At 44.3% G+C, this 17,983-nt stretch overlaps 1 protein-coding gene across 2 annotated transcripts in view; it reads left to right on the forward strand.

Moving 5' to 3' along the window:
- The window catches only part of Txndc11 (thioredoxin domain containing 11), a 64,494-nt gene that overhangs the window by 29,757 nt on the left and 16,754 nt on the right, over positions 1–17,983 (forward strand). For both annotated transcript variants that reach the window (XM_026380843.2, XM_077802248.1), the window contains 2 exons: positions 15,117–15,229; positions 17,383–17,583. In XM_026380843.2, coding sequence (XP_026236628.2) covers positions 15,117–15,229; positions 17,383–17,583 — 314 coding nt within the window. The remainder of the gene's footprint in view (positions 1–15,116; positions 15,230–17,382; positions 17,584–17,983) is intronic.

Here is a 17,983-nt window from a genome sequence, read left to right on the forward strand (position 1 = left end):
AACCCAGGGCGTTGTGTGTGCGAGGCAAGCACTCTACCAACTGAGCTCTGTCCCCAGCCTAAGGGCTCATTTTTTTAAGTTGCTTGGTTTTTTTCCCCCTCATCCTACAGTTATTTCATTATTTCCTATAGAATGATGTGCTAGTAAACTGTTGACACATTTCTGCGACGATGTGGCGGTTTTGTTGCTGTGGTGTTCTGAGGAGGAGCCGCAGCACTGAGGGTGAGCCCACAGCCTTACACGCCTGAGGCCAGTGCCCTCTACGGAGCTTCCGCTCCAGTCCCTGGCAATGGTTTTGAAAAAGAAAATCTGCAGCAAATTTTGGTCTTGTTTTTCATCTGACCTACAACAGTGATGCGCAGCAGAGCAGCCCGGGGTGGGGGGTGTGCCACAGTGGCCGGAAGCCTCCAGTGCCTTGCCTTGGCCTTTGTCTGCTACGGTCGGTCGGGTCTGTAAGCTTGAAACCTAATATTTGACTTTTCTCTGTTGTGTTTGTCTATCTGAAAGGTAAGGATGGTGCTTGTTTTTTAAGGCCAAACCATGTGTGAGATACTTTTTGTGTGAGTGAAGAAGTAGTCTTAAAGTCTGTAATACTTTGTTTTAGAATTCATCTGTACAGCCGGGCGCAGTGGCACACACCTGTAATCCCAGTGGCTCTGGAGGCTGAAGCAGGAGGATCACCAGTTCAAAGCCAGCCTCGGCAACTTAGCGAGACCCTCTCTCAAAATAGAAATATAAAAAAGGGCTGGGGATGTGGCTCAGTGTTTAAGCACTTCTTCGGGGGGAGGGGTTCCAAACCCCAGTAACCCCTCCCCCCAAAAAGCATCTGCATAGGAATCAAGTCACTGACCCGCCCTGGGTGTCTTCCTTGTCCCCTCCCTGTAGCACTCCCTGCTGCCACTGAGTCTTTCTCCAGGCAGAAGAGGAGTGCTGTGCACCGACAGTGTGTGCTGAGAGCCTTGAAGCCAGCGTCTCATCTTGTTCCTATCGCTCTAATAGTCTGTTTGACCATAGTTGTAGCTAAAAAGGTCAACGAATGATTTTTTCTTAAAAATATTTTTTAGTGTTGATGGACCTTTATTTTATTCATTTATTTATATGTGGTGCTGAGAATTGAACCCAGTGACTCACACATGTGAGGCAAGCACTCTATACCACTGAGCTACAACCCCAGCCCCAATGAATGATTATTAAAGGACACTTGAGAAAAGATTTTAACTGGGGTTTTAAAAGTCATTTGGAGCTGGGCGCAGTGGCACATGCCTATAATCCCAGTGGCTCCGGAGGCTGAGGCAGGAGGATTGTGAGTTCAGAGCCAGCCTCAGCAACAGCAAGGTGCTAAGCAACTCAGTAAGACCTTGAAATACAAAATAGGTCCGGGGATGTGGCTCAGTGGTCGAGGACCCCGAGTTCAGTCCCCAGTGCCCACAGAAAAAGTCCTGTGGGTCCTACCCGCATACTACCACTGCATCTCCCCCTGCCTGGCCCTTCAGGGCTGCTCAAGGATGCCTGGGAGTCGCTGCACCAAGGCTGTGGAGCCCTGCCTGGTCCACTCTTAGATCTCTATCTCCAATGGCTTCTCATTGTCCTTGACATCCTAATGAATTAATTAACATTCAGATGGAACCTCAATGTCACCTTGAAAACAGGCTGATTCACCTAAAGGTAATATAAGCTGCCCTCTCCCTGGGGAATTTCTAAATGGAGTTGACAAGGAAACCTTGTGGCATTAGTTTCTTTAAGTATCATCTTTGGGAAATGCAGTTGGCCCTCTTGTTTCCTAGATTCAACTAAGGATCAAAAATAATTTCAGGGCTGGGGATGTGGCTCAGCGGTAGCGCGCTCGCCTGGCATGCGTGCGGCCCGGGTTCGATCCTCAGCACCACATACCAACAAAGATGTTGTGTCCACCGAGAACTAAAATAAATATTAAAAATTCTCTCTCTCTCTCTCTCTCTCTCTCTCTCTCTCTCTCCCCCCCTCTCTCCCTCCCTCCCTCCCTCCCCCTCTCCTCTCTCTTTAAAAAAAAAAATAATATTAATTTCAAAAAAATTTCCTATTCAAGGTGCTGAGACAAGAGAATCACTTGAGTCCAGGCGTTCAGGGCCAGCCTGGGCAACATAGTAAGAGACTCTGTCTTAAGAAAAAAATTAAATGAACAAATTCCATCTGTATTAAACATGTACAGATATTTTCTTGTCACGTTTTCCTAAACAATATACTATAACATTTATATAAATACCATTTATATTAGGCATTCTAGGTAATCTAAAGATGATTTACATAGGAAGGTGTATACAGGTTGTATGTCAAAGCCGTGCCATTTTACTGAGAGGACTGAATATCCTCAGATTTTGGCATCCTAGGGGTGGGGAGTCCTGAAACTAATCTCCCCAGATACTGAGGAACAATCTAGAGATTTTTTTTTTTTTCAAGAGGAATTAATTGATTGCATTGTAGGGTCCCTCTGTTCCACCAAGAGGCGCCTACTGCTGCTATGGTTGCTGGTGTCCTGCTCCATAGCCTTACTCATGAATAAAGCTTTTCTGGAGCATTTTCTGTTCAGTTTTCAAATTTTATACAACATCAAGAGGTCTGGAGGTAGGTCTTCTTGCAGTCTGTAATGTTCTTAAAGGCTTTGAGAAAACAGGACTACCAAGCAAAGCTGACTCAGAGATTACTTCATCTATTTTTTTGGGCTCCTTGAATCTACAGATGAGGCCTTGGTCTTAACAATGCTCTCTAAGTGGAACAGGGTCTAGGACCACGTGGTGTTCTCAGATAATCTCATTGGTTATTGTAGTTCTCACTCATAGAGGGAAGTCTTCAAACTGTCCGCCTTTGTTCTAAGAGCCTCTGGGTGCTTGTTAATACATTAGAATAAACATGCTAGCAATTCCACAGTGCCTGTTCCCACACCTAAAGCTGACTTTTGAACTACATTGCATTTATGTTAGCTACAGAATTCTTTTGGTTAGGGGGTGGCAGAGATTGAACCCAGGAATGGAATGCTTTATCACTGAGCCATGTCCCCAGCTCTTTTTACTTTTTATTTTGAGATAGGGTCTCACTAAGTTGTTGAGAACCTCACCAAGTTGCTGAGGCTAGCCTCTAACTTGTGATCCTCCTGCTTCAGCCTGAGTGGCTAGAATTATAGGTGTGCACCACATGCTCAGCTCATGAGAAATAATTTTACTTCCATTATGACTTATTTTTTGAAGCTTTTAAAATACTGCTGGGTAAGAATTACAGCCAAAAAAGAAACTCCTAGCACCAGTTGTACATGACAAGCTGATATTTGAGCACCTCCATGACGGCACTATACCTCCATCTTTACCATCACTCCTTGAAGTGGGGACTGTTTACAGATGAGAAAACTAAGCTTCTGAGGAGGTTGTTAACTTACTCAGGGGTCAAGGTGGTAGGCAGAATGACAACTTCCCATAAAAGAGAACCTATAAATTTGTTAAGCTGCAAGGAGGAATTATATTGCTGACAAATTGACCTGGAGGTAGGGAGAGTTCCCAGGGCTATCTAGGGAATATTTCCATTGTATAGAAAGGATTCTTAAAAGCAGAATTGAGAGCCAGAAGAACAATGTCAGAGTGATGTGACTTGTCTAGCCTTGGTCTCTGGCTTTGAAGATGAAGGGGGCTGCAGCTAAGCAATTTGGGCAACTTCTGGGAGCTACAAAAGAGCCCCCCAGAAGGATCATGCTCTGCTGACAGGGCAGGGTTGATTTCAGCTCATGAAACTCATTTTAGTCTTCTGATCTCCAGAACTTTAAGATAATGTATGTTGTTTTATACCACTAAGTCTGTGGTAATTTGTTATAGCAGTGACAGGACACTAATACGGTCACACAGCAGTAAATGCAGGAGCTGAGATGGGAGTAGACCCGTGGTCCAGAGCTCACCTCTTCCAGCCCTGCTCCATTCTGCCTCTGGCCACTGTGCTTCACTGGGATGAGGCTGGTGGCCCAATATGGTGCTTCCCTCCTGGCCTTACCTGTGGAGCTGCTTTAAATGTAATGCCTTTCTCTGGTTAATATCCCCCTTGCTAATTTGTCAAGGCCTAGTTGAAGTCCTGGAGATTGATTCCATATTGCCTAGCAGGCATGACATCTCACATCCCGTGGGCATCAGAAGGAGGTGTTCTTACCACCGATTCCCTTCTTGGAACTCCTGTTGTGCGTTAGTAGGCTGTCCGCACTCAGCAGCTCGGGCTGGCTTCCCGTTTTCCCTTGGGCTTTAGTGATACCTTCCGAAGGAGAAGTTCCCACAGGCAGGGACTAGGTCTCCTGAGAAGAAGCCATGTTACTAGCAGGCTTCCTGCTCCGACCACAGCCCAGCCACGACTCCTCACTGGTCTTCGGGTTCATACAGCTGATCCCTTAGAACAGAAGAACCTGAAAGCAGCAAGTGGAGGAGGCTGTCTAAGCTGACCAGGTTAGACTGTGAAGTCTTATCTTCTCTGACAGCAAAAAGAAAGGAATTTAATTGAAATGTATACAAGGGAAGTATTTGAATTGATTGATTTACTATTGTTTTGGTATTTGTTCAATGAGAACAAACAGTTGATATGTATTTTACTGTGACCTTAAATATATGTGACAATGCTTTTATGGCTCTGTTGTTTCTTCTATCAAAAAGTAATTTATTTGGAACTACATTGCTCTTTCTCTCACGCTTAACATACAAGAAAGAAACGCATGGCTAAGATGTCACGTGTTTACTTAGCAGTGTCTTGGCAAGCACCAGAATGTGCCTGTGGTGCCCAGGGGCTAGGATTTTTTTTTTTTTTCTAGATGATTGCCTTGTGGTTTATATGAAGAGTTTAGAAAATGTATGAGCCTCGAAGTCACATTTCTAGGGGGAAAATGCAATAATAGCAATAGTTTATACTTTGAAAACAAGGATTTTCGTATTCTGTTTAGGCCTTTGAAAGTTTTTTCAAGTTGATGGATGTATTTATTTATTTATTTATTTTTAAAGAGAGCGTGAGAGAGAAGAGAGGAGGGAGAGAGAGAGAGAGAGAGAGAGAGAGAATTTTTAATATTTATTTTTAAGTTCTCGGCGGACACAACATCTTTGTTGGTATGTGGTGCTGAGGATCGAACCCGGGCCGCACGCATGCCAGGCGAGCGCGCTACCGCTTGAGCCACATCCCCAGCCCCTATTTATTTTTTAAAACATTTTTTTAAAGGAGGGGAGAGAGAGAGAGAATTTTTAATATTTATTTTGTAGTTTTCGATGGACACAACATCTTTGTTTATATGTGGTGCTGAGGATTGAACCCGGGCCGCATGCATGCCAGGCGAGCGCGCTACCACTTGAGTCACATCCCCAGTCCCTGATTGATGTATTTATCATTGGAAGTGATGAAGTCATCATCCAGTAAATGGTTATGAAGCATTGGAAACGTGGATCACTAAGGAAGTGCATAGAAATGTTAACGGAGTGGTTTTTTATTCTTTTTTTTAATATATAATTCTTTGTTTTCCCTTTTTCTAACTTGTCCAAAACCTGGGAAAGAAGAGTGGGGAAGCAAAAAATTAATAAAAATGACTGAGAGTATAGGATAAGGTAAGGATTGTTTCCAAGCAGATGGATGGCACTGTGGTGCATGGTACTTGTTTGCCTGTTGGAATGTCACTGTTTCCCAGTGTAAAAGTAGAGAAGTTTCCCCAGGGACCTAGTGGTTTCTTGGTCATGCTGATTAAATGTCATGTGACTCAGTCTAACTGTACTTAGTTTTGAAGTATGCTGTGGTTTATTTTGTTAGCAGTTATCTCTGTGGGTGTGTTTCTTGTCCTGAAACTCCATGGTCCCTGAGAACTTAGCTCACACAGAAGTCTCCTGCAGAATAGATGTTAACCTCGACCTGCAGATTCACCCTGTTCAGTGCTGGCTGCGTCTGTTTTTTCAGCTCTCACTTACTATCCCAGGTGCTGCAGGCCTCTGAGAGAAGTAACTTATTTCTGTCTAATTTTCTTCCTGACATAAACAAATCTTGCTTTTTCATCATCATCATCCTGGCATAGTCCAGTGAAAATATGATATGAATTACATAGTTAATTTCAATTAAAAATTAAAATGAAACAGGTGAAATCATGTATTTTATTTAACCTGTTATATCTAGATTGTCATTAAACATGTAATCGTATCAAACTGAGATGTTACCTTATTTTAGTTTTTGAACCCAGTCTTTAAAAAAGTATTTTATGCTTTTTTAAAAATATTTATTTTTTAGTTATAGGTGGACACAATATCTTTATCTTATTTTTATGTGGTGCTGAGGATCAAACCCAGTGCCTCACGCATGGTAGGCGAGCATGTACCTCTGAGCCATAACCCCAGCCCCGTATTTTATGCTTTTTATACTTTACATTTAACAGCACATCTCAATTTAAACACCAAATTTTTATTGGAAATACTTTATGTATATTTAGATTTTATAAAACTTATATTTGAAAAAAGTCTGACATACCCAAGTTGATTTAAACAGAAAGGTTTTCCGACAGTTAAATCGTCACTTCAAAGTTAAATAGATTTAGTTCCAATTGTTTGCATTTCCAGGGCTCAGTACCACCTGTGGCTCTTGGCTGCCACCTAGGCAGTGCGGCTGTGGACTTCAGGGGAAGCAGTTCTGTGATAAGGTGGATGCCCCGTCCCTGCAGGTACACCCTTCCATGGGAGTTGTTGAGCTGCATAGGGACTCAGCTGCTAGGTTGGTCTTGGACTTGCAACCCCCTGCCTCAGCCTCCCTGGTTGCTGAGGTTATGATGTGCACCACCATGCTCAGCTCACAGTGCTCTCTCTTAAAAAAAAAAAAAAAAAAAGATTTTTAGTAGACAGACACAGTCCCTTTATTTATTTATTTTTATGTGGTGCTGAGGATCAAACCCATTGCCTCACTCACATGTGCCGGGCGAGTGCTCACCACTGAACACTCACCGGGTCACCATCCAGCCCCTCACAGTGCTCTTTGACGCTGCCTGTCACTGTGATTAGTAGAGATCTCAAGCTGGCATGTTATCAGGTGAATGAATCAGATTGAGAACTTTTTAAATTAAGTTATTCACAGTACTCAAAGTTCTTGAAATATTGAAGCCTCATTATGTTTAGGACAAAAGGATTTATTTTGTAAATGATCAAGACCCCTATTGTGGAAGGACCAGTGCCCCCTCTCCCAGGAGGTGCTCTGACCGCGGGCAGGGGAATATTGTCCCCTCGCATCCCCCTTGCACTGTGAGCCTGCTCTGCTAACCACGCACTCCTTGTTCTCATGAGACCCCAAGATTCCCACTGTAACAGGAACTTCCATACAGGTGTGATTTTTGTCCATCTCTTTACCAATGAAAAAACAAGGTTTGAAACTGCAGGGTGTGAGTGTGGTAGGATTGTTTTGTGCAGGCAGACTGTCCATTCTTGTTAATGGAGTTAAAATGATTTTTAAATGTCCTCGTTCAGCTTTGGGGCCAGGCTGTCACTTCTTATTCCTCTGCTCCAGTAGACCAGTTGGTGACTTTGGCAGACTGTCAAATGAGTGTCCTTCCTGGCTGCTTTTTCTTGCGTTTTAACTGTGGCTGTCCACCAATGTCCAGCCTTTTCCTCTGAACAGTGATGATTAGGTTCTACCAATTCTTAGCGTTTCTTAGGTCTTGCTTTTTCTATGACAGCCCTGGAAATGGCACATGTTGTACCATTAAGAAAAAAAAAAATTAAGAGCTGCTGGGTAGAGCAGCAGCCTTGGTGGTAGAGCACTTGCCTGTCAGGCACAAGGCTTTGATCCCCAGCACCACCAAAAGAAAAAGATTAAATCAGGAACTACTTTTATACTTTTACAGAAAGGCTGCAGACATTGAGCGGAGATTTCCCTGATTACCTGCCTCCCCAAGCTGTCCCCATTATCAACATGTGTTCATTTATGTGGTATGGTGATCTTGTAAAAACTAAGAAATAAACACAGATATATGGCTTTTGTAAAAGGTAAGAAATTAGCATCACTGCAGTACTGTTAACCACACTTCTGTCCGTATTTGAATTTTCCCGGTGTTCCCACTAGTATTAAAACAGACAGGATGCCATCTGGGATCTCACATCGCAGTTGGTTAGTTTTTCTCCTTAGTCACCTGACCTCTGACAATTCCTCTGTCTTTCCTGAGTGTTGACACTTTTTTTTTTTTTGGTACTGAGGATTGAACCCAGGGGTGCTCAACCACTGAGCTACATCCTTGGCCCCGTTTTGTATTTTATTTAGAGACAGTGACTCACTGAGTTGCTATGTACCTTGCTAAGTTGCTGAGGCTGGCTTTGAACTCAGGATCCTCCTGCCTCAGCCTCTCAAGATGCTGGGAGACTGGCACTTTTGAAGAACACTGCTCAGATATTTTATAGAAAGTCCCCCAGTTTTTTTTTTTGGGGGGGGGTTGTCTAATGCTTTCTTGTGGATTGGCACAAGGGTGTGCGTTTTTCCAAGAATGCCACAGAAATATATCCTCTCATGCCACTTTCAGAGGTTCATTATGTCAGCGTATCTTCTACTGGTGGTAGTAACCTTCATCACTTAGTTAAAGTAGTGTCTGCTGGGTTTCTCCAGTGAGAATTTACTGTCTTTTCCTTTGTAATTAATAAATACCCTGGGTGGCTGGGAGTGTTGCTCAGTGGTAGAGCACTTGCCTAGTGTGCATATGGCCCTCGGTTCCATCCCCAGCACTGCAAAATAATAACAACAACAACATGGCTGGGAGTGTATCTATGTGGTAGAGTGCCCTGGCACTGGGGAAAACAAGCTGACTCTTCTCCCTTAGTAATAATCTTATGGAGACAGATGTTTATTTCACCTTAGTGCCATCACTTTTTATTTTATTCAGGTTGTTCCAGCAATGACCATTAGGAATGCCTTGGGTTGGCTCTGGTGTCCTGGATAAGTCCATATATTTTCATCCTAGATTTTATTTTCTCTTTGCACATTTTTTATTAGTGCACCACAGTGATACATAATGATGAGATTTGTAGTTACATATTCATATATGCACACAGTATAACAATATAATTTGGCCAGTATTACTCCCTAGCACTTCCCCCCTCCCTCCCCTCCTTCCACCCTCTGGTCCCTGTTGTCTGTTGATCTCCTTTTTTTGTTGTTGTGGTTGATCTCCTTTTGATATTTGTGAGATCCTCCTCCTCACCTTTCTTTTATTTTTTCTTCTCTAGCTTCCACATACGAGAGAAAACATATGACCTTTCACCTTCTGAGTTTGACTTATTTCATTGACATAATGGTCTCTAGTTCCATCCATTTACCTGTAGATGGTATGATTTCATTCTTTTTTTTTTTTTTTTTTATTGTTGGTCGTTCAAAACATTACATAGTTCCTCATACATCATATTTCACAGTTTGATTAAAATGAGTTATGAACTCCCAATTTTATCCCGTATACAGATTGCTGCATCACATCAGTTACCCTTCCATTGATTGACATATTGCCTTTCTAGTGTCTGATGTATTCTGCTGTCTATATTATTCTCTACTATCCCCCCTCCCCTCCCCTCCCCTCCCCTTTTCTCTCTCTACCCCTTCTACTGTAAATCACTTCTTCCATTTGAATTATCTTGTCTTACCCCTCCTTTCCTCTTATATGTCATTTTGTATAACCCTGAGGATCGCCTTCCATTTCCATGCGATTCCCCTTCTCGTTTCCTTTCCCTCCCACCTCTCAACCCTGTTAATGAAAATCTTCGTCTCAAGCTCTTCGTCCCTACCCTGTCCTTGTTTCCTCCCCTTATATCAGAGGAGTCATTTGGTATTTGTTTTTTAAAGATTGACTAGCTTCACTTAGCATAATCTGCTCTAATGCCATCCATTTCCCTCCAAATTCTATGATTTTGTCATTTTTAAATGCAGAGTAATACTCCATTGTGTATAAATGCCACATTTTTTTAATCCATTCATCTATTGAAGGGCATCTAGGCTGATTCCACAATCTTGCTATCGTGAATTGTGCTGCTATGAACATCGATGTAGCAGTGTCCCTGTAGCATGCTCTTATTAGGTCTTTAGGGAATAGACCGAGAAGGGGAATAGCTGGGTCAAATGGTGGTTCCATTCCCAGCTTTCCAAGAAATCTCCATACTGCTTTCCAAATTGGCTGCACCAATTTGCAGTCCCACCAGCAATGAACAAGAGTGCCCTTTTCCCCACATCCTCTCCAGCACTTATTGTTGTTTGACTTCCTAATGGCTGCCAATCTTACTGGAGTGAGATGGTATCTTAGGGTAGTTTTGATTTGCATTTCTCTGACTGCTAGCGATGGTGAGCATTTTTTCATGTACTTATTGATTGATTGTATGTCCTCTTCTGAGAAGTGTCTGTTCAGGTCCTTTGCCCATTTATTGATTGGGTTACTTGTTGTCTTATTGTCTAATTTTTTGAGTTCTTTATATATTCTGGTTATTAGGGCTCTATCTGAAGTGTGTGGAGTAAAGATTTGTTCCCAGGATGTAGGCTCCCTGTTTATCTCTCTTATTGTTTCTTTTGCTGAGAAAAAACTTTTTAGTTTGAGTAAGTCCCATTTGTTGATTCTAGTTGTTAACTCTTGCGCTATGGGTGTCCTATTGAGGAATTTGGAGCCTGCTCCCACAGTATGTAGATCATAACCAACTTTTTCTTCTATCAGATGCCGTGTCTCTGATTTAATATCAAGCTCCTTGATCCATTTTGAGTTAACTTTTGTGCAAGGCGAGAGATAGGGATTCAGATTCATTTTGATGCAAATGGATTTCCAGTTTTCCCAGCACCATTTGTTGAAGATGCTATCCTTCCTCCATTGCATGCTTTTAGCCCCTTTATCAAATATAAGATAGTTGTAGTTTTGTGGATTGGTTACTGTGTCCTCTATTCTGTACCAATGATTTCATTCTTTATGGTTGAATAAAAACTCCCCTGTGCACATATACCACATTTTCTTTATCCATTCATCCATTGATGGACACTTAAGCTGGTTCCATAGTTTGGCTGTGGTGAATTGTGCTGCTATAAACGTAGGTATGCATGTGTCGCTGTAGTAGGCTGACTTTCATTCTTTAGGATAATACTGAAGAGTGGTGTAACTGGGTCATATGGTCCTTGCAGGCCTAGTCTTTGAGGACCCTCCTTACTGATTTCCATAGCGGTTGTACTAATTTACATTCCCACCAACAGCAGAAAAGTGTTCTTTTTCTCCACATCCTCTCCAGCACTTTTCTTTATTATTCTTTTTTTTTTTTTTAGAAGGGGGCAGGGAGAGAGAGAGAGAGAGAGAGAGAATCTTTTTAATATTTATTTTTTAGTTTTCAGCAGACACAACATCTTTGTTTGTATGTGGTGCTGAGGATGGAACCCAGGCGAGCACCCCACCGCTTGAGCCACATCCCCAGCCCTTCTTTATTATTCTTAATGGCTGCCATTCTGACTGATGTGAGGTGTGCAGTGTAGTTTTTTGATTTGCATTTCCCTAGTTGCTAATGTTGCTGAAAATTTTTTTGTACATTTATTGGCTATTTGTATTTCTTCTTTTGAGAAGTGTCTGTTTATTTAATTTGCCCATTTACTTAAAGGGTTATTTGATTTTTTGATGTTAAATTTTTGGGGTTCTTCATATATTCTAAATATGAATCCTCTATTAGAAAGTACTTAGAAAAGATTTTCTCCCATCCTGTAGGTTCTCTCTTCACATTCCTAATTGTTTTCTTTGTTGTGCAGAAGCTTTCTTTTTTTTTTAATATATATATTTTTTTTAGTTGTAGATGGACACAGAACCTTTAATTAATTTATTTATTTTTATGTGGTGCTGGGGATTGAACCCAGTGCCTTATACATGCGAGGCAAGTGCTCTGCCACTGAGCCACAACCCCAGCCTTGCAGAAGCTTTTAATTTGCTGCCATCCCATTTGTTAATGCTTGGCATGATTTCCAGAGCTTTAAGGATCCCATTGAGAAAGTCACTGCCTGTGTCTAAAAGCTCGAGTGTTGACCCACGTTTTCTTCTGGGAGTTGCATAGTTTCTGATCTAACTCCTAGGTCTTTGGTCCATTTGAAGTTGACTTTTGTGCAGGGTGAGAGGTAGGGGTCTAGTCTTATTCTACATGTGGATAACCAGTTTTCTAGTACCTTTTTGTTTGTTTGTTTACTGGAGCTTGACATCCCCAGATTTTATTTTGAGATAGGGTCTCACTGAGTTGCTTAGGGGCTTGCTAAGTTGCCAGGGCTGACTTTGAACTTGTAGTCCTACTGCCTCTGTCTCCCAAGCTGCTGGGATTATAGGTGTGTGCCAACCTGCCTGGTCCTAGCACCATTTTTGAAAAAGGCTCTTTTCTCCAATGTATGTTTTTCAAGCCCCCATCTCTTATGAGCACTTCTTTGTTTTAATACAAGAAATTTCAGGCTTGTACTTCCTTTGTCCCAGCTCTGGAACCAATCTCCTCACCGAGAGCCTTTTCCTTTTATTAGAGAATGATGTTTGGAAAGCAAGTGTTGGGGTTGGGTGACCTTGCTTTAAGGTCTTCTCCTCAGGCAGCGGAGGCGATACCTGCGTGAGTGTGTGCGTGCATCTATATTTCCAGGTCACATGTCATGTGCTTTATGTAACTCTGCTTCCATCCTGGCACCACAGCCTTCATTTTAGCCTTCCCTCTCCCATGTGCCGCCGCCTTTTTTTTTTTTTTTAATATTTTTTAGTTGTTGATGTACATTCATTTTTTATTTATTTGTATATAGTGCTGAGGATTGAACCCCGTGCCTCACACATGCTAGGCAAGTGCTCTGCCACTGAGCCACAACCCAGCCCCTCTCCTGTGTGCCTTCTTACTCCCTCAGTGAGAACCCTGGAGCTCATCATTGATAATACATTTACTCACAAAATAAAAAACAAAGTAGTAGTCTCCGAATTGCTGATTTATACCACTGTGAGAGACACATTTGTGAAGGAGATTTCTGGCATTTACAGACAGTCCTGCCTGTCCTGTTCGACAGCACCCATTTGGGGGGCGGCGCTGTCCAGTTGCTCAGGTGGGTTCTCTCCCTCACCCTCTGGCTCCAGATTCTCGTGCAGCACAGTTAGGTTTATCATTACTGCAGCAAGGGTCCCGTCAGAACCCACCGGGGGACACCAGGCCTCTCAGCCCTGCTTCACCACAAGCCATTAGTCTCTAATTTTTGGCTTTTTTTCCTGCTATTTCTTCTGTGCCATTTTAAACTACTCGTCACATTTGTGTTGAAGATTATCCATGGTGGCAGAAGGTGGACGTCATTCCCACCTCGTGCTGTCAGCTGCTCCTTCCCAAGGGAAGGAGGATGTCATTGCCGGGAGGATGGACTCAAGACTGAACCAGAGATTGCTTGTGTTTACTACCTTTGTGTTTTTACCTTAGACATTTGGATGTAACTTTGTAAATTTAAAGTTGAACTGATTTTGTGTAACATCTGCTAATAGAGCAGAAAGGGGTTAGGAAGGAAGGTACTTTTTCCTCCACTATCTTATCTATCCTTCTTAACACTAAATACTTCATGATCACATAGCTATTACAGTGTTATGTGCTTTGTGGAAGAAAGTCAAAAGTGTCACACCAGAAGTCCTCGTTCATCAAACCAGTTCTGTTAACCTTTCAGAATCTTGTGTGAGTGTGTGTGTGTGTGTGTGTGTGTGTGTGCGCGCGCGCGCGCGCGCTGAGGGTTTAACCCAGGGGTGCTTACCACTGAACCACATCCCCACCCCTTTTATTTTTTTGAGATGGGTTCTGCTAAGTTGCTGAGGCTGACTTTGAACTTGTGATCTGTCTGGCTCAGAATCTTTTTTGATTTGTTTTTGTTTTTTTGAAACAGGGTTTTTCTGTGCTGCCTAGGATGTTCTTGAACTCCAGGGCTCAAGTCAGCCTCCTTCCTTAGCTGGGGCTAGGGGCACATGCCACCATGCCTTCCTTTCAGGTTTTTTACATTTCTAAATATATGCACCTATGAGGAAAAATACTGTTTTACAAATGTGAGTTCTTTTTTATTTTTTTTAACATAAAAGGTATGCTTGGCATCTTCACTTGTTTTTTCTGTCACATGTGTCTTCGAGATCTGTTCCTGCGGTGCCGCTAGCTCTGCCTTGGAGTTCCTCACATCTGCAGGCACCTGATGCACAGATGTGGAGGTTGCTGGCTGTGTCCCTCTTCATTGCAAGCAGTCCACAAGCTGCTCTCCCACATGGCTGTGCCCGCCTTCCCGATTCTGGCAGCCTTGTATGGGAGCATTCCCTGCTCACTTGACATTTCCTGTGTCTTAAATTTGGGCTATTTGAAGTAAAAAGTGGCATTTTGTTTATTTTGCTTTCCTGAGATAGTGTGAAGCTGAGTGCATTTCCATGCAATTATCAGCCATGTACATTTCTTTCCTGTGGTTTGCCTGTCTTAACCATTTTCTTTTTCTTACTGATGGTATATGCTAGATTTGCACACTTAATAAATGTTTGTCAGTCTCTTATATACGTATCCCAGGCAGTAAACATTCACAGGATTTATATTTCACAGCACTTACGTTCTGAAGAGGAAGTTGGACCAAGGAAAATCTAAATAAATGAATAAGATTGTGTAGATATTAATAAGTGCTATGAAAAATAGGATAGTAGTAAGGAAAGTGCCTGAGCAGGGAGGGACCACAGTCTCCTGGGGACCCCCTCCCTGGGTGTTTGAGGAGAGGTGGGTGGTCAGGGAAGGCTTGTTGAAGAAGATGGGAGTGGAGATGAATGAGGCCAAAGAGCCAGCCATGGGAAGCGTCCCGAGAGTATAGCAGCCGCCGTGGCCCTGAGGTGGCCCTCGTGAGCAAGGGGGGCAGGTCTGAGCCTCGTAGACGATGCAGTGGGTCCTCAGTGCAAGCCAGGCGAGAGATGCTCCTCTCAGGGGTAGACGCGATGCTGGATGGGTTGCAGTCTGTGTCTGAGGAGGGTCCCCACAGCTCCTTCTCCTTCCTGCCTAGGCTAGGTTAGCAGGAAGAGCCTTGCACTAGGGGACTTGTCATCAGGACGTGATCATTGGGTTTGTGGTTGTGTCGAGGCCTAGGCCTTTTCTTTAATAAAGGAAAATTTTCTGTTTCAGATTACCTAGGAACAGTACGATTTGGGGTTATCACAAATAAACATCTTGCGAAACTGGTTTCCTTAGTACACTCTGGAAGTGTGTATTTACATAGACATTTCAACACATCACTTGTAAGTATTTTGAAATTGCGTTTGTATTAGAGCAGTGTTCTTAACTTGCGTGGGCCACTGGCTCCTGTGAGAATGGCTGACCCATGAGTGCTCTTCTGTGCAGGCTGAAAGCTCCTGCAGACCAGCACCCCACTCCTGGGTCAGGGTCCACGCGTTATGGGGCTCAGGAGCTCAGGAGCGTAATACTCAGCAGTTCTGTTTATGTTCTTAGATTTTAGTGTAGCCTGGTTAGTTTCCCTCTAGGTGGAATGCAGTCCCTGTGTTTGGAGAGCTGTTTCTTTGGCCCTTGTTCACAGAGGTTGAGCTTCCACTGGGAGAGGGGTGTTCTTTATTCATTCCTGTCTTTCATGAAGGGTGGTCACGAGACATGCTTTTCTCCTTTGCTGATATAATGGATTTTTTAAGTTGACCAGTCAGAGGAAGAAGTCGATGACTTCTCACCCTAGAGATCCTTGGTTCTCCGTTGTCTCCTTTGTTCCCTGATATTTTTGCTTTTTGGTGGGGTGACCTCCACTCAGCTGTTTCTGAGCGTTGGCCTGTGTCCTACGCAGTCCTGTGCTTCTCTGTTGACGGCTGCTTCCTTAGTCACATCACCCACGTGCGCTTGGTGATGGCGCTCTTGGGCGCTCTCTGTCTCTCTGACTTCATCGACAGTGTCAGGGGCTTACAGGACATATGATGGTTGATAGCCCTTACTCAGAGTAAGGCCTGTCCCCTGTAAGCCTGGGCTCCCGTGGCTCAACTAGTGGGTCATGTGCCTTCAGAGGTGCCGCCAGGCCCTCTGGGGGCCCCTGCTTGCCCATCACCTGGCTTCTCTGTATCTCCAGTATTCCAGATGTTGTGCCTCGCTTCTTGCAGTTTATATTCAAACTCAGTTCATATTTGTGCTCTCCCAGCAGAGTTATTGATGATGGGGTCTGAGTGTTTTCAGACTCCCACGCCCCCTCAGCACCACTGCTGCCATGGTCTCTCCATGCCCGCCACTCTTCTTGTGCCTGAGCTTCTTGTGACTTCATCTGCTTTTGCTAGCTGTCATTTTCTTACATTCTTCATTCCTGGCCTAAGTGTATCACACTTATTTATAGTAAAGGGTACTGAGGAAGAAATTTTAGATGGATGGAGCAAAAAGGTACAGCTGTGAGGTGACACTGTAAAAGAGATCAGGTTTACTGCTTCAAAAAATATATTTATTTATGTATGTATGTGTGTATGTGTGTGGTGCTGAGGATGGAACCCAGGGCCTCACACATGCAAGGCAAACGCTCCACCACTGAGCCGCAGCCCAGCTCCAGGTTTGCTGCCTTAATCAGATAGTTCTTAAGGTTGGCTGGTTTAGCAGTAGTCTTCATCTACCAAATGGCACGTTTGGGTTTGGTAACGTAAAACACAAAAGAGTGGACATCTTCATTGTGGGGAAACTTAAATTTCCATTTTAGGGGTATCAAATATCTCATTGTGAAGTCCTCCACAGCACCTCTTTGGAAATTCCCTTTGAAACCAGTGGGTTATATCACTGGACTTTTAAGGAATAATTTTATGTTCACCTATATTGGTTGTTGTAGAAAAGCAAGGCAAGAACCGAGTGTCTCTTTGCTTCGTGTACTCGCACCAGGTGTGAGCCAAAGCCTTGAACGTACGTGTTCAGGCCAAGTTCAGGACACCTGGTCCATGCGCAGGCCTGTAGAGTCCCTGCTGCTCCAGGTCCTCCAGGCACTAAGGGGGACCTGTGAGCCAACCTGGTGCAGCCTCTGCCTCACAGGAGCTCTGTCCCTGCCTTGGGGACAGGCCTTCAGGACTGCGGTAAAAATCTAACAAGTTGTTGACTCCATAATTCCTGTTCCTGCAGAGGAGTCAGTCCTTCTATAGATGCATAGTGAGGTCTCACAGCTCTCCTGCGTCGGGCTAGTAGCGGTCCTTGTGGCCACCATCAGGCAGGAGAGGTTATTTTGGGGTCTGTCTGAGGGGAGGAGCCCCTCCTGCCACCCCTGTCACTCTGCCCCTGTGGCCAAGGTCTTGTGGGTGGGGTGCTGGCCCGGCAGCCCCTCGGTTGCTCACTCCTGGGGCAGCGTGGGCTCTGAAGGATGGCGCTGTGCACTCTGGTGTGGCCCTGTCTCGCCCAGCCCCCTGAACCTCTGTGCTCTCCTCCTCCACAGGTCTTCCCCAGGGAGGTCCTGAACTACACAGCCGAGAACATCTACAAGTGGGCCTCGGAGAACCGCGAGACACTCTTCCGATGGCTGCGGCCCCACGGAGGCAAGAGTCTCCTGCTGCATAATGAGCTCAAGAAAGGACCAGCACTTTTTCTGTTCCTCCCTTTTGACCCCTTAGCCGAAAGTCACCCTTTAATAGATGAGGTAAGCCGCCGCGTGCGTGGTCAGGGGCAGCAGGGTGGCAGAACCCACTAGCTCGCCCTCTCTGCTCCACCACCAGGAGCGTCAACCTGGTAGCCCAGTGGCTGCCAGGAATGGCTGTCCATGGCTGAGCGCCCTCCTCTCAGTGGACTCGAGAGCCTGTGCCTTGGACAGGGACCACCCCGGTCTCTCTGGCCACACTGTGAACAGCTGCTCAGGTCTGGGGAGAGCAGGTGGGAAGGGAGATCAGACCACCCCTCCAGAGAAAGACCAAGCCTCCCCTTCCTGAGGCAGGAGCGACGGGAACTCAGTGGAGTTGGCGTGGCCTAGGAAATGCCACTCTTGTGAGGGAGCTGGCCAGACTGCCTGCCCTGGCCATCCTAGTGTCAGCAGAAAAGAGGTG

The sequence above is a fragment of the Urocitellus parryii genome, chromosome 9, assembly GCF_045843805.1.
Source record: "Urocitellus parryii isolate mUroPar1 chromosome 9, mUroPar1.hap1, whole genome shotgun sequence".
Lineage (NCBI taxonomy): Eukaryota > Metazoa > Chordata > Mammalia > Rodentia > Sciuridae > Urocitellus > Urocitellus parryii.